Source organism: Phaenicophaeus curvirostris, chromosome 16, assembly GCF_032191515.1.
Source record: "Phaenicophaeus curvirostris isolate KB17595 chromosome 16, BPBGC_Pcur_1.0, whole genome shotgun sequence".
NCBI classification, from domain to species: Eukaryota; Metazoa; Chordata; class Aves; order Cuculiformes; family Cuculidae; genus Phaenicophaeus; species Phaenicophaeus curvirostris.
Genome location: NC_091407.1, coordinates 9,988,574 through 10,003,729, shown reverse-complemented (window position 1 = coordinate 10,003,729; position 15,156 = coordinate 9,988,574). Strand labels below are relative to the sequence as shown.

Genomic DNA, 15,156 nt, shown 5'->3' with positions numbered 1-15,156 from the left:
GGGAAGACGCTGCAGGACAGAGGAGTAAGTACTCCTATCAATGTCTGTGGAACAAAAATCCCTGAAGCAGGACCTCCCACAACAGAGAAACTATGTTAGCAGGACTGGCAACCAGCACTGTGTTACAGATTTATTCTCCTTTCTCAACACATCAGCAGAAAACAACTGCTCTGCTGAGAATGGAAGCTCGAGCAGCACATGGACCAGCCAGACCTTCTGAGCTTGGGTGCTGAACAGCCTTGTCCCTACCTGTTCCTCTTTGGTGTACAGTTGGAAACACTGAGATAAAGTGCAGGTCTGAGGTTGATGATGAAGCTCTCTCTGCTGGCGGACGCTTTCAGAGTCTGGAATATACTCCTCTTCTGTATTCATAAACAAGCTGCATAGGGGAGACAACACACTTACCAGCATGGCCACACTGCTGAGGAGTCGCACTGGAGCTACCAGCAGCAGTGCTGACTGGCAAGAGATGCAAACAATACAATGCAACCAAATACAGGGGTGAACAGCTTCAGTGAGCACCCACCCCAGGTTATCTCAGGCAGAAAGAGCTACTCACTGCCCAGAGACTGGCTCACGCAAACATGATTTGTGGAGGAGCCACAGGCAAGACACCGGCTCCATAAGACAAAATCTCAACTGCACAGAAAAGGATTCTAGCTCAGAGCAAGCCTGGTGCCTCCAGCCTCAGCCTGTCCCTGCCAGGTTTCTGAGAGGTCTCACTCGCTGAAGGGTGCACAATTCACAGAGCCAAGCTGGCCACAAGCATTGTTCAATGGGAACAGGCTTTAAGGATTCATACTTACTAGTCTTTAGTTTCTTTGTCCCACTCTACCACTAACTTCACATGAGCCGTTCCCCCCTGTCCACACGACTTCAGTGTCCTAGAGAGAGGAGCAGACAGAAGGTAGACCGCCTTTCAATTTGAAGCCTATTTTATCTGTTACATGCACAGAACTTCGCACTAGCCTTTCATCCTTCTTCTGCTCCCACACAGCTCAAGTTTGCAAAGGAGTAAATGGAATTCATCCAGCAAACACAGCAAAGCTGGCAAACTGCATTTACCCAAGGATGTTAATTGTGTAAATAAACACATAATCATTTACATAACAGGCATCTACAAAAAAAAAGGTAAAGAATAACAGTCACAAAAAAAAATCAAACAACAGAGGAGTACTTTTATTCTCTTCACCATTCCCAAGGAGGACAGACTCCAGATGGCACGACACACAACTGAGCAATCCCCACACAGCTTCTGGAGGACACTCAGTCCTTTCCCTGCTCCTCAGGCCCATGCAGTCCATTCCCCACATCCACACCAAGACTGTCCCTGTCTGTAGAGCTACACACTGAGTTCCTAGCTGACAAACCCCTCTCTGCTCCCAGGAGCAAGGACAAACCCACCTTTCCACTGTCGGATGGCAGAGGGGCCGCTCCTCCTGAGGTAGCAAGTACGTGATGCCCACAACACTGACCACACGCAAGCTGAAGGGGCAAACCTGAAGAGAGAGGAGAAGCCCCCTCAGTGACTCAAACCTGACCTACGTGTGTGCACACCCACGCTCAACATCAGCTGACACGTACTTCATCCTAGAACGTGTGCTTTACATGAGAAAGCAAATGCACAAAGTCTCAAACACACCCGCACCAGGCAGCTCACAGAGGGGTGAGGTACAGCAAGAGAGGGTTTGTACTCAACAGCTCCTCTGCAGTGACCAGACCTCCCTCCTCACCCCACTGCTCTTGGAGGGAGCTCTCATCAGAAAGGTGCAGTGAGCAAACGTTTCAGCTTTTTGTTTAGGAAACACCACCAACCAGTTGGTTTCCAGTGCAGACCACAGCACTGAGCGCTCAGGGGGAAGGATGGCAGTGAGCACGCAGTTTCTTCATCTGATCAGTCTCATCCTACCTGTATCTTTCAGCAAACAGCAGACTAAATCTGGTGGCATACCAGACTTGGGCTTTATTGCACAAAGAAACTCGGGGAAGCCATCGCTTCATCATGTCCATTGCCTCAAGTGACTGGCTTCCCCTTTAGCTCACGTCATATGAAGCTGGAAGTCTCAAAGCAGATGATCTGCTTGCCTCACCTGCATGCAGGCTGCAGGCCGCAGGAAATACTGCATCTTCTCCAGAATCTCCTTCTGCAGAATATCCCAAGCAATCGTTTTCTCCAAATGTAACACAAAAGGCAAGCCAAACCTACAGGAAGGAGCAGCAGTTGAGGGAGCAATTAAAATTTATGCTCTCTCCTCTCTTGGCATCGACGGAGCTTGGCATCTTTGTATAGAACCCCCCATTTAAATACTTCTCTCCAGAAGTGCTTAACTTTGAGGAAAGGCTGCTCCAGCTGCCCATACCAAGGGTCCCACAGTCCTACTCTCGCTCAGGCCTCTTGTTCCAGGCTACAGAACTCTGCAGCCTGGCTGTGATAACACCCAGTGAAACAAACTGCAGTGGGTAATACGATTCTCAGCCCCCGGCTGGCGTAAACACCTTTGCTGCAGTCGTTTCTCACTTCCCCCCACCTCATTTGCACTCCAATTAAAAGGCTCTGGTCAGGTGTGTTTGCTGCTCTCTGAAACTCTCACTCTCCAGAGAGGTGATTTATTCTCCCAGCAGCTCTGCACTCACCCCTTTCCAGTAACGCTGTACTACTGGAAGCTCACCAAATTTAGGAAGATCCTGCAGCATTCATTAATGTTTTTTGATCAACACGCTCGTTAGCACCTAAAGCAAGCCAGGGATGCACACTATCACTCCTTCACTTGTGTTTTCACTACACGGTGAGTAAAACCCAGATCAATTAAGGATGCAGCCAGAAGAGCAACCAGTCACCTTTTGCTCTGCTGTCCAGTGCACGCTCGGTTACACACCAGCAAGACAATCTTGTCATTTGCTGCTGCTTTAGTAGAGGACTGTTCCAGTTTTCCAGACTTCCCTGTTCCTTGAGAGTAAGGTATTGTTCGGGAGTGCTCAGTGCCACATTTCAAGTTATTCAGGTTATTGTTCACATGTATTCCTGAAAAATGCAGAGAAAGGAAACATTTTATTATGGTGCCTTGAGTGCCTTGATGCCTCCCTCAAGGAATCCTCCTCGGCTGCAAAGGAGTGGGTCAGAGGGAATCAAGATCGTTTTTATCCCTTGCATGAAGCTTTCAAAGAACAATTATTTTTCATAGTGACTATTTCTTTACAGAAGAAATTACAAGCAAGCGCTCTCCTAGCTGCTTCTTCACAGCAGTTTGTACAGGCACTCACAGCTTCATCTACCCACAAGAAAAGCTGAAGTGACAGAAACCCTACTTGTTACTTCCAGTGACAAAATTTGCCTTTGATTATGTTCCATCTGCCCAGGATGCAATTATTCCCTTCTACTGAGAGGGAGATGCAGAGAAGCTGAGGTTTTCAAGCTTTGAAAGTGTTTGTTCATTCTTGAGATGGTTTATTCATCACTGGCAATCTGATTTTAAATAACACAATTTCAGTGGCTTCACTGGTCCCTCACAGCTCTTTAAATTAAGCCTGACAAGTGATTTTCACATGGAGCCAGCCTGGCCTGCAGGATCAGCCCTGGAAAGAGGAAGAAAGGAGCTTACATTGCTTCTTGATATCATCCCAGCTGACACTGCCATTAAATCTACTGGAATGAGCCTGGACGAAGTCAGAATTGAAATCAATACACCAGAACTTCAACTGCTTGTGGTACTGTTATTCTCAAGTGTGTTCTTTCCCCAAAGTAGCCTTCCTCCCCCAGGCACCCGAGCCGGACGTTAGCGGTGTGATCACCTTACCTCTCTGACTAAGGATACCCTCAGGCCGAAATATCTCTGGGGTCTCAAAGGCAAAAATGCAGTCGCTTTCATGAATGGTGTCCAGGTCATCAGTATCGCAGAAGGAGCGATGGAACCCATCGTAGTACATCTCCGTCAGCACGATCTACGGTCAGCAGAAGCAAAACAGAACCCATTATGTCACCTATGCCTGATCCAGGTGATTTTCCTGCTACAGGATGGCTCTCCTCGAAACATCCTGGCATTAGCCAGGAGTGAGGAAGAGGGAAAAGGGCAGCCGTAAAGGAGAAGCTGGCGTACGGCAGCATGTGAGGAGGTTTTGGTGGGATCCACCAGCTTGCTAAAAGCTCTTCCTATGGGAGTCTCCCTACAGGTGCCCTGCACACATGAATCCCAACACAACAGGGCAGGTCAGCATGCTCCTTGGATGGCTATCCCAACCAAAAAGCCAAGGTGCAGGGAAAAGCACGATCCAGATAGCCACCACCCTGCTTCCCCCATTCAATCATGGGCAGTGGACTTCAATTCCCACATATCCAAGATGGGATGAAAGCCTCTGCACTCCCTCTCGCTGAAGGGAGGTGAGGAGACCCAGCCATTACCTGCTCCGTGGGTATCTTGGTTTCTGCAGACACAGCCTCCCGCAGCCTTGCCACCGTTCCGGAGATAGGCACCGCCACGCCAATCCGCATGCAGTGTGAGCACTTTCCCTGGTACACCACGGTGACATAGAGTGGCCTGTGGGGAGCATGAGAGATGCTGCTGCGGTCTCTCAACGTTCAACCCTGTCTCCAACAGCAGTCAGAATTGCTGCCTCAGGAAGAGGAGAGCAGGGCAGCCAGCCTGTCAGGGATGCCTTTCCTGGAAAGTCCTCTCAGTGGTGGAGCACGGTCTCCAGAACCAAACCTGACACCACCCACCACATTCAATATGTTCTTTTGTTACTTTTTTCCATTGCTTCTTGCACCCATTAAAGCTTCCTGCATCCAAAACATCAGCTGAAGGAGCTGCACAGCCAGCTCCCCATTGTGTAAATGAGTATCTGTCTTTACTCTGAATTTTTTATCATTTTGTAGGAAAGCTTTTAACTTCACTTTCATAGAATCATAGAATAGTTAGGGTTGGAAGGGACCTTAAAAATCATCTGGTTCCAACCCCTCCTAGTTCCAACCATCCCACTAGATCAGGTTACCCAAGGCCCCATCCAACCTGGCCTTAAACACCTTCAGGGATGGGGCATGCACAACTTCCCCTGGCAACCTGTTCCAGTGCCTCACAACTCTCATGGTGAAGAAATTCTTCCTAATGTCTAGTCTAAACCTGCCCTTCTCCAGTTTATATCCATTCCCCCTTGCTCTATCACCACAAGCCTTTACAAATAGTCTCTCTCCAGCTTTCTTGTAGGCTTCTCTCAGGTACTGGAAGGCTGCTGTAAGATCTCCTTGAAGCCTTCTCTTCCCTAGGCTGAAAAAGCCCAACTCTCTCAGCCTGTCCTCATAGGGAAGGTGCTCCAGCCCTCTGATCATCTTTGTAGCCCTCCGCTGGACCCGTTCCAACAGTTCCTTATCCTTCTTATGTTGAGGATTCCAGAACTGGACACAGCACTCCAGATGAGGTCTCACAAGAGAAGAACAGAGGGACAGAATTACTTCCCTCAACCTGCTGGCCACGCTTCTTTTGATACAGCCCTGTACACCATTGGTCTTCTGGGCTGCAAGCACACACTGCCAGCTCATGTCGAGCTTCTCATCGACCAAATTTTCACCAACTTCTTGAAACTGGAGTGATCAGCAAGGCTGCTGTAGAAAAAGGAAGAGAAAAGTGCTTCGTCCTTTTCCCCTTTTGAATTTCAAACTGCTATAAATTAAGTCAAAATCTAGTTACTTGAATCAACAATATTTTTTTCTCCCAAAGACTAATTTGATAGAAAGTGAAGGGTGGGGGCAAGGGACATTCTGGAACAAGAAAAAAATCTCAGTTTTCCAATTTACCTGCAAAGCAAAATATTAGAGCACTGTATGGTCCCATCTATCTTTCTTAAAGACTTACCAGGGAGATTTTGCTGACATCTCTCTTCCTCCTGCAGCAAATTAAACAACACAATATGCATGGGAAACAGCTCAGGAGGGTTACGTACCGTGTGTGAGGCAGAGGAATCGGCAGGGAGATGCAGAGAAAGGGGTCAAAGGTGTTGCTCTGCTTCTGGCAATGCGGGCACGTCAGAGATGACCTGGCACAAACAGCAGTAACAGGGCAGAGTTTGACTTGGTTTCATTTGGCACAGATAAATCATCCCATCACAAATAACAGCTTTCCCATGCCAGCCTGGCTGCCCCTTCCCACACCTCTTGCTCCACACAGAGTGGGTCTGCAGACACGGCTGCTGCCAGTGACGGGCACCTGACTTCTAGGTCCTCCTATTGCAATTAGTCTTAAAGTTCATCACTAGGCTTTCCAGGAAAAGACTTCACTCCAGTCTCTGAATCTGGCTTTTAATGAACATCACTGCAAAATTAATAATTCTCCAGCAGCAGCTCTGACATGGAAGGCCTAGAAGGGTTTTCTCTTTGAGGATAGCAGAAGTGATGGGGAAGGGACGGTGCCAGCCAGCGCTACATGTCTTACTTAGACAGGAAACGCATTCAGAACTACCCTGCACCTTACACTGGCTTCATGTTTTAAACCAGGCTCAAGGTTCCTCCCTTGCAAAGGAAGCACTGGCAAATACTGGGGAGAGAGCCTAGCAATTAAACCTGACAGGACACACGACTTAACTTTAAAAGTGGCACAGACACAGACCATCAAGGAACACAGGAAATGAGGCTGTCTTCTTGTGTTACATCTGAAATTAGGAAGCTCGCTTCCCAGGAAGCATGGGAAAACCCTGAAGGGGTTCCCAAGTGCCAGATAACAGGACCTCTGCAAGATGCCTGAGGTCCATAGCTCCCAGCGGCCTCCAGGCACCTCCAGATCTTGCCCCAGACTCTGGTCCCTCAACAGCCCCAGGACACCTCGCAGCACTGCACCTTCCCATCTTGGCTCCACCAAGCACCGACTCGCCTTCAGGATGCATCCAGGCACATGGAGGGTGATGCAGACTGCAGAATACCACAGAATACACCAAATCGGAAGCTGGCGGAAGCTCTCAGTTCAGGTTTCATTCAGCAGGAATTCAGACACGTCCATTACCACAGTAACACCAGTCTTGACTGTACTGGGAGCTGGCCTTAGGGCAGGATTATACTGGGCTCACTAATACATGCAGTGATGCCTCAAAACATACAAAACATCATACCTGTACTGGGCTTGAAAGAGTTCCTGCACAAAAGTACTGCTGATTGGAAAGGCTGGTCCCTCAAGCAGCACATCATCCTCCAGCGGCGGCTGAAAGAGAGGAACAAACCCTAGAGGCACAGCCGAGCACAGAGGTGCCGCGCGCCAGATGGCTCCAGGGCTCTGGGGCCAATTCATGCCCTCCTTAGCCAGGACAACCCGAAAAAGGTCAGGAGATTTGTAAGTAACAGCTGCGCTCTGTTGACACGGGCGTTACACAGGAATGTGAGAGCAGCCCAAGGAAAGCAGGGATCCCACTCCAATGATGTGTCCAACACCTCCCAGTTCTGCAGAGCACTGTGTGCACCACGGAGCGCACACCAGGATTAGTGCAACAGCCAGGTGCATTCACAGGGCCAGACACAGACAGTATTTGAACCCAAGCTTATGCTCCGCACAAACTATCAGAGCTGAGAACACAACAGGGAGATCAAATTTAAAAAGAATGACTGGATGCAAAGCTCCAGCTACCCTCCTGCGCTCACTCTCAGCAAAACCCCTTACTTTGAGCGGAGGCACACCGCTGGAATTCACAACGTTGTTCAGATCTTCGTGGACTCTGTCCAGGAGCCACAGCAGGAACTCCTGGGCATCGTGCTGAGCATTCCCGCGGTACTGCATGGCATTCTTGGACACGATGTTCTGCAGACAGAGACAGCAGGCAGCAACAGCGTAAGAACCAAGGTCTTCCCACTGCCAAGCCCCCACAACCAGACAGGCGCAGCTGGCAGCTCCAAACGAGAACCTGCCCACAGCTCTGGACAGGTGCTGCCTTCCCACACCACTCATGAAAGGGCCAGGACTTGGAGAAGAGGAGGCTGAGAGGAGACCTCATTGCTCTCTACAACTACCTGAAAGGAGGTTGTGGAGAGGAGGGAGCTGGCCTCTTCTCCCAAGTGACAGGACAAGAGGGAATGGCCTCAAGCTCCACCAGGGGAGGTTTAGGCTGAACATTAGGAAAAAATTTTTCACAGAAAGGGTCATTGGGCACTGGAACAGGCTGCCCAGGGAGGTGGTTGAGTCACCTGCCCTGGAGGGGTTTTAGGGACAGGTGGACGAGGTGCTGAGGTGCATGGTTTAGTGTTTGATAGGAATGGTTGGACCCAATGATCCGGTTGGTCTCTTCCAACCTGGTGATTCTATGATTCTAGAACGCACCATCGCAGGCTGCATCCTATGCACAGCACGTGTTGAAGCAGCAGCTGGTGCCTTGCTGAGCACAGGAGCTGCCATAGGCATTGGAACAGCCCAGAGGGGCCACGTGGTGGGCACTGAGGAACCACATCACTGTCTAAACAGAAACGTTTACGGCAAACTTCAGGCTCAATTAGAGGAGATGAATATCAAAACCACCACTACAATAGTTCCACCCCAAACTCAGCTTCTCCAAGTTGCTGTGGCCTTATCCCAAGAGCAGCTGGGCAAATGTAAGTACACAGGCATCAGATCAGGAGCTGTATTTTTGCGGGTTATTAAATTGTGTGCCCAGGTGGCCAAGAAGGCCAATGGCATCTTGGCTTGGATCAGAAACGGCTTGACCAGCAGGTCTAGGGAGGTTATCCTCCCTCTGTACTCGGCACTGGTGAGACCGCTCCTCGAATCCTGTGTTCAGTTCTGGGCCCCTCACCACAAGAAGGATGTTGAGGCTCTGGAACGAGTCCAGAGAAGAGCAACGAAGCTGGTGAGGGGGCTGGAGAACAGGCCTTATGAGGAACGGCTGAGAGAGCTGGGGTTGTTTAGCCTGGTGAAGAGGAGGCTGAGGGGAGACCTCATTGCTCTCTACAACTACCTGAAAGGAGGTTGTGGAGAGGAGGGAGCTGGGCTCTTCTCCCAAGTGACAGGGGACAGGATGAGAGGGAATGGCCTCAAGCTCCGCCGGGGAGGTTTAGGCTGGACATTAGGAAAAAATTCTTCACAGAAAGGGTCATTGGGCACTGGAACAGGCTGCCCAGGGAGGTGGTTGAATCCCCTTCCCTGGAGGTGTTTAAGGCACGGGTGGACGAGGTGTTGAGGGACATGTTTTAGTGTTTGATAGGAATGGTTGGACTCAATGATCCAGTGGGTCTCTTCCAACCTGGTTATTCTGTGTGATTCTGTGTGTGTGAAATTGGTACAACACAAGTAATTCACACGGCTTTCTGCTGAAGGAGGGCAAGAATTGCCAGGCTGGCACCTGAAGAGGCCTCAGATTATTTTTAAATGCTGTTTGGTCACTATTTTCCTGCCAGTGGACCTTGTTTTGCTTAATGGAAGCTAGGAACAAGGGAGACTGTGTGATCCCCTCTAACCATTGAGTCTCCTACAAACCAGCTCACAGCAGCATCCTGAGCCTGCCCGACGCTGAGCACGAGGCAGCAAGGTTGAAGGGTGAGCATTCACCAGGGACCGCTCACTTGTTTAAAACTGTGTTTCTGTATTTCGTGTGGGAGGGTGCAGTAAATCTGCTGTCAGAAGGGCTTGCACACATGTAATGAGAGCAGATTATTTCTTTTTTCCCTTGTTTTGTGGCTTCAAAGCAGGTGGACAGATTATAGAGGATGCAGAGTGTGTTTATCAATCCTTCCCTGCCTTTATCATCACCACCCCCCACTCCCAGCTTCTGGTGACCCCATTTTCTGGAGGGATAAAACCAGCAGCCCAACCTCATTTCTCAGATCTGTCGCAAAGTCTGATTAGACTAACGGAGCAGCTCTAGTACCGTGTGCCTGGGCGCCTGCATGGCCATGCTGGAACCCCTTGCTCCAGTCACACCTGGAGACACAGCCCTGTTGTTCCAGTGGACCCTTATCAGCCTTGACCACCAACACGCTCATAACCCAACCGCCCCTTCGATCACTAAACACTCTTCAGCCAAATACCACAGCACAGGGCCCCAACTCTCCAATTACAATTCCTGGTCTTTTACACGTCCCATTAGCTGTACAAACACTAGTTTCTTGATCAGAGCACCATGCACTCTCATTTTGAGGTGAGTTGCAGGCTGCCCTATCTCAGGGCGCTCCCGAGGCAGCTCCTCAGACACCAGCAGCGCGCTGGTCTCCAGGAACACAGCTCTGCAGATCCAGCCACCTTTCCAGTCTCACATCACCACAGCTGGAGTCCACAGTCCCAGTTAAGAGTCAGCATTGCTGACAGGATTTAATGGGTCATCAAGAACAAGGACAAATTAATATTCCTAAACACCCGTATCGAAGTGGTAGATATTCATTCAAGGCAGCTGAGTGCAGTTGAATATACCCAGTGGTGTAGGGAAGAACTGAAGAGCTACATATTGAGATTTCCTTTGCAAACATTAACTTCGTTCAAAAAAAAAAACCCAACCTACACTGAAAATTAAATTTATTTCTTAAATGACTGTGTCAACTTCTAAACTGAAAAATCAATCCCTGAAGGGTGAAGCAGAGATCTTTGTCCAGTAACACGTGTCTTACTGGCCTTATTCCCCCTGCCTGCTCCCTCCTGCTCCGGGGCCAGTGCCACTGCCACAGGAGGAGGCTGCAGAGGCAGCGCAGGTTGCACACTACCCACCTTGTTCCTCTTGGCTGTGAGCTGATCGTGGGGGGCTGAGAGAAGGGAAGGTGCTGAAATGCATCCCCAGCAGTGTGTGGTCTTCTCCACATGGAGATATATAAACCTCTAACATCATCAGGCCGGCGCTAACACTGCTCAGCCAGCTTGTGAAGCGCTGGCTGCCTTACCAGGTGCAGTTTGTTTTAGTGAAGTCAGCCCATGGATGCTACCACCACTTGTTAAGTCCTACTGCAGACAGCTGGAGGTAAAAGGGTCTCTAGTATCGCCAGGAGGAAATCAATCTGGTATTTCAAGTAAAAAATGGGGTAGGGGGAGGCTTTGTGGAAGCAAACATAGGACTGCGGGAATCCAGGTTAGTGCTCCTTATTGGCTCCCTCCTGGTCACCAGCACATGGCTCCGGTCTGTACCCTCGCTGGCTTGTACCGACACATGTTCTGGGTGATGTGGCACCCCACACCGAGTCACACATGCCCATAGCGCCCTGCAGCAGAGACAACCCCAGGGATTCACAACAGCCACGTGCCTTGGGCTGAATCTGTGTCATTCGCTGTCTCCAAAGCATCTCTGAGAGAGCTGCTCTGGTTTCCTTAATGCTCTCGCAGCCTTAGTGGACTGGGAAAAAGAGCTGCCTGTGGAGACAGATCATAAGATGTTGGAGGTGATTCAGGAAGCACTACAAAACATCAGACAATTCCCTCACAAGAGGCTCTGCTACAAAACCACTCCAGCAATAGCAGCGTGTTCTTAGCGTTGCTCATGCCTCCTGCCACCATTGCTACAAGAGGGGCTGTTATGAAACCTTTGCTTCTGCTGCTCTGAGCCTTCCTCCCTGCACACAGAACGGTGCTGGGGCAGCAAAGCAGTTTGGGACACGCACAGCGCAAAGGAAAAGTTGAAAAGCGGTGCAGAATGGTCACAGTTAAATCCAAGAGAGAGAAAAAGGCACCGACTCAAAGAGTTTAACAGGTTGAGAATGATCCCAGGAGCTCACTCCCAACACCCTCCCATGACTGGACAGCCATGTGCCTCCAGCCCCTTCCCTGAGCTCAGCCCCAAAGGGCCTGACAGAAGAAAGAATGCAATCTTCCCTTCCCCAGATGTGTGAGCACCAGCACGCAGGCGCCCTGAGTGGAAGTGGCATCATCAGATAAAAGAGGGAAAATCACAATTCCAGATCGATGGCGCACACTTATCCAACCCCCTAATGCAGGCACCCTATAACCAAACTGGTCCCTGTCCGTCTATAAAGCAGATTTACAGCAAAGATGCATTATTGTTTTTATCAGCTCACTGAAAGTTTAATAATCATCCATCTATTGCTGTAAACAGACACAATAAATAAATCCAAGCACAGCTGAACCACCGACCTCTCCTTTGCTGCTGTTATTGTTCCAGATCACAAAGACAGTGAAAGGAAAAATGTCAAGTCTGCTGCTTTCCAGCATGCTTCTGGTAGGAAGCAGCTGTGGAAAGTTTTGTATGAGAACGGATGAAGCCAGCTCATTAGAGACCTGACACAATGACATGTGTGAGCAGAAAGGAAGGCTGTTCTTCATCTTCCATTGAATGTTCATCACATTACATTCAACCAGGGCATTTATTTTCTTTTGTAGATCCCTCTGTGGGTGCTGCATTCCCAGACAGACATGTACCTTCCCAGGCTCCACGCAGGAGTGCAGTCATGCCTGCTGGAAGGCACCACCACGAGGATTCATCCTTATAAACAGCAGAAATGCAATTTTGTTCTACAAAAAAAAAAAAAACCCATAGAAAAGTCACAGAAACACAATTTTGTTCTTAGTTTTCTTGCTACGCTACCAGAGAAATAGGTAGGATTCATAAGAGTGAGGGATTAAGGAGTAGGGGAACGCCACAAGTGTGAAGCCATTCAGTAAAGGAGAGTTGAGAAATGCTGGTGTGGAGAACAGACCCCAGGGCCAGGCTCAAGAGCCCACAAGCTCCTGCTCCAGCTGCAAACCCAAGCCTCCTACTCTCTCCAGGTTTTGTCTCAGGTCCCGTATCAGAGATGGGGATCTGATCACCACCGCTCACAGAAGCTTACCTGTGCGCTTCTAGGATGCTGCAAACCTAAATTAATTGCAATGACACAATCATATGCAAATGAGTTCATTACAGCACTGCCTCGAAGCAGTCACGCGTGCAGCTGGGAGCACAGAATGGCTTTGCTCTCAATCAAGTATGGCCATTTATAAATGACAGCGTGCAATGCAGGGCACAGAGAAACACACAGATCCAATCAAGCTGCCCAAGAACAAGTGTTCACGCACCCCTTCCACAGGCTGCCAGGCTCGATGTGGTTCCCATACATTCATCACCTATCCTTCTGCAGGGGCAGAGCATACAAATAACCACAGAGCTGAGAAGATGGAGAACATGTTTTGGCAACCACGTGCAATCATCCCTCCAGCCCTGGCAAAGGTCCATCCAGTTGCCAGCCCCAGGGTCACCCCACAGCAGGGCCACAGAGCAGGGATAACTTCCCTTGTTCTCTCCTTGCCCTTCCCTCTTCTCCTCAGCTTCTGGAGAGGAGTGGTCACATCACTTCTGCCTCCCCTCCAGCAGGACCCCCTCAGCAAGCCAGTGGCAGATCTCCAGACTCCACAGCTCAGCTCCCCACTCCCTACCTTCAGCCACAGTTCTAGGCAGGAACTCCCATCAAAGTCTTTGGATCTGACAGGTAAATCAGGCTGCTGCTTTAAGACAAGGAGGATCTTGCTGGAGAAAACCCTTCTCGGGGCTCTCATGTGAGGGGGGGAGAGTAACAGAAAACATGCTTCAATTGTAAGGAAATAAACATATGGAAAAAGCAAAATAGAACCAATAAAACACACTTCATCTCATTGATCATTAACATGACAAAAGAAAAGTGTGATTTGGAAAGACTGCTGGAGACCTTCCTAATCCCAGTGAAGAGAGAAACACGTTCCCACAGCATCAAGAAGTGTCACAATAACAATGTAAAACATTTTAACTCACTTTTTGTTTCAAGTAGAATGGGTCAATCCCAAGTGCCCCAGCAGCTGGAGGAGACATCTCCCTGCCGCATCACTGGGAGCACCTGCACTGAACCGGAACACGCATTTCAAAATCCTGCATTACCCAGCCCTACTTCAAGCCTTTTCACATCCCATCCTTCCATCTCTGTGCAAAGGGAGGGCAGCCTGCTCTCCACAAATATTTTAGGAGTAAGTAGTTGACGCTGCCCAGAATAAAATAATCACTGCACTATGCACAGAGCAAGATAATTAAACACAATCCAAGGGATCCCACTTCCCATCTAACCAGCCCCATTAGCAAAGCACAAGGGCTCGAGCAGGTGGAAGCACTCGTGGTTCACAGCTCCGAGGGCAGCACCAAAGGCTTCCAATGTCCAGCCTGCCCAAGGCAGTCTTGTGCCAAGCGCTGCTGCCGTTTCCTCTACACAGAAGATACCGAGCATGCCCATGCTTTGCAGGAATTCCTTCCTAATCCAGAGGAGCTGAAAGGCCCAACACTGTCAAGGATCGCTTGTGCCAAGTGTGATACTCACATCAAGTACATTTCCAAACCAGGGGCACCTTGAAACGGTGACAGTTACACCCAGATACCCTAAAATCCTACACTAAATCTGGCACAACAATCCCTGTTCCGCAGACAGGGACTTATTCCAGGTTCAGACCCAGTTCTGATAATCCAACTCTACCCAGTGGTTACGATTTTATTCTATGTGCTGCTCACACTGCAGGTCATAAAACTAAGACCATCTTCATCTTTTTAGACAAGAAAAAGGCATTAGTACAGCCCCGGCACACCAAGGGCACTGGGACATGCTTCAGTGTGCAACTAGCCAAGCTATGAAGAAAGCCTCAAAAGACAGTCATGTTACCCACGGGGGATCAGAACTCCAAGGAAGGCAAAGGGAGAGAATTTGGGTAAGCATATACAAATGGTCAAGCCCAATTAGTTTAAATAAAAACCCTTCTTGCTCCAGACCCCCACCATCACCTCCACCTGTCGCAGACCAATTCCCCATGACAAAGGGCGCTCTGTCCTCGCTCTCTAATACTCCCGGGAACTCCGCAGGCAGAACAGGACAGCTCCCTGGAAAAAAACAAGCCCGGAGCACAGTAACTGCTTATACAATAGATGTTTGTCACCATTGTCACAGCATCACAAAGGGGAAAGAGGAAGCACAAGCTGCAATATTAGCCCTTATTATGAAAGCAGCAGCTCTGTTCAGGCAGGAAAATTAAAACCACTGAGCAATCGGAAGAAAACAATTGTTAAAACAAACTGCAAGTGAGCACAGGGCCAACAGGAAAGTCATCCAATGCAGAGATAAAACCCAAACATCCATCACCTCCACCACGGTGCCCCTACATCCTCTGCCTAGGAAAGGCCGCTGCAAACACTGTAGAGCGCGCTCCACATGGATCCGCACTGCAGGCCAGGAAGAAAAAAAAATCAGTTAAGAAAATCTTCTCACGGCAGACAGAA

General features: G+C 49.3%; 1 protein-coding gene across 1 annotated transcript in view; it reads right to left on the bottom strand.

Moving 5' to 3' along the window:
• Positions 1-15,156, bottom strand: part of USP31 (ubiquitin specific peptidase 31) — a 29,721-nt gene that overhangs the window by 10,740 nt on the left and 3,825 nt on the right. The window contains exons 2-11 of the mRNA XM_069870603.1: positions 7,632-7,769; positions 7,090-7,178; positions 5,932-6,024; positions 4,397-4,532; positions 3,795-3,939; positions 2,839-3,022; positions 2,091-2,202; positions 1,405-1,499; positions 807-884; positions 250-379 (exon numbers count right to left, since the gene is read on the bottom strand). Of these exons, the coding sequence (XP_069726704.1) occupies positions 250-379; positions 807-884; positions 1,405-1,499; positions 2,091-2,202; positions 2,839-3,022; positions 3,795-3,939; positions 4,397-4,532; positions 5,932-6,024; positions 7,090-7,178; positions 7,632-7,769 (1,200 nt within the window). The remainder of the gene's footprint in view (positions 1-249; positions 380-806; positions 885-1,404; positions 1,500-2,090; positions 2,203-2,838; positions 3,023-3,794; positions 3,940-4,396; positions 4,533-5,931; positions 6,025-7,089; positions 7,179-7,631; positions 7,770-15,156) is intronic.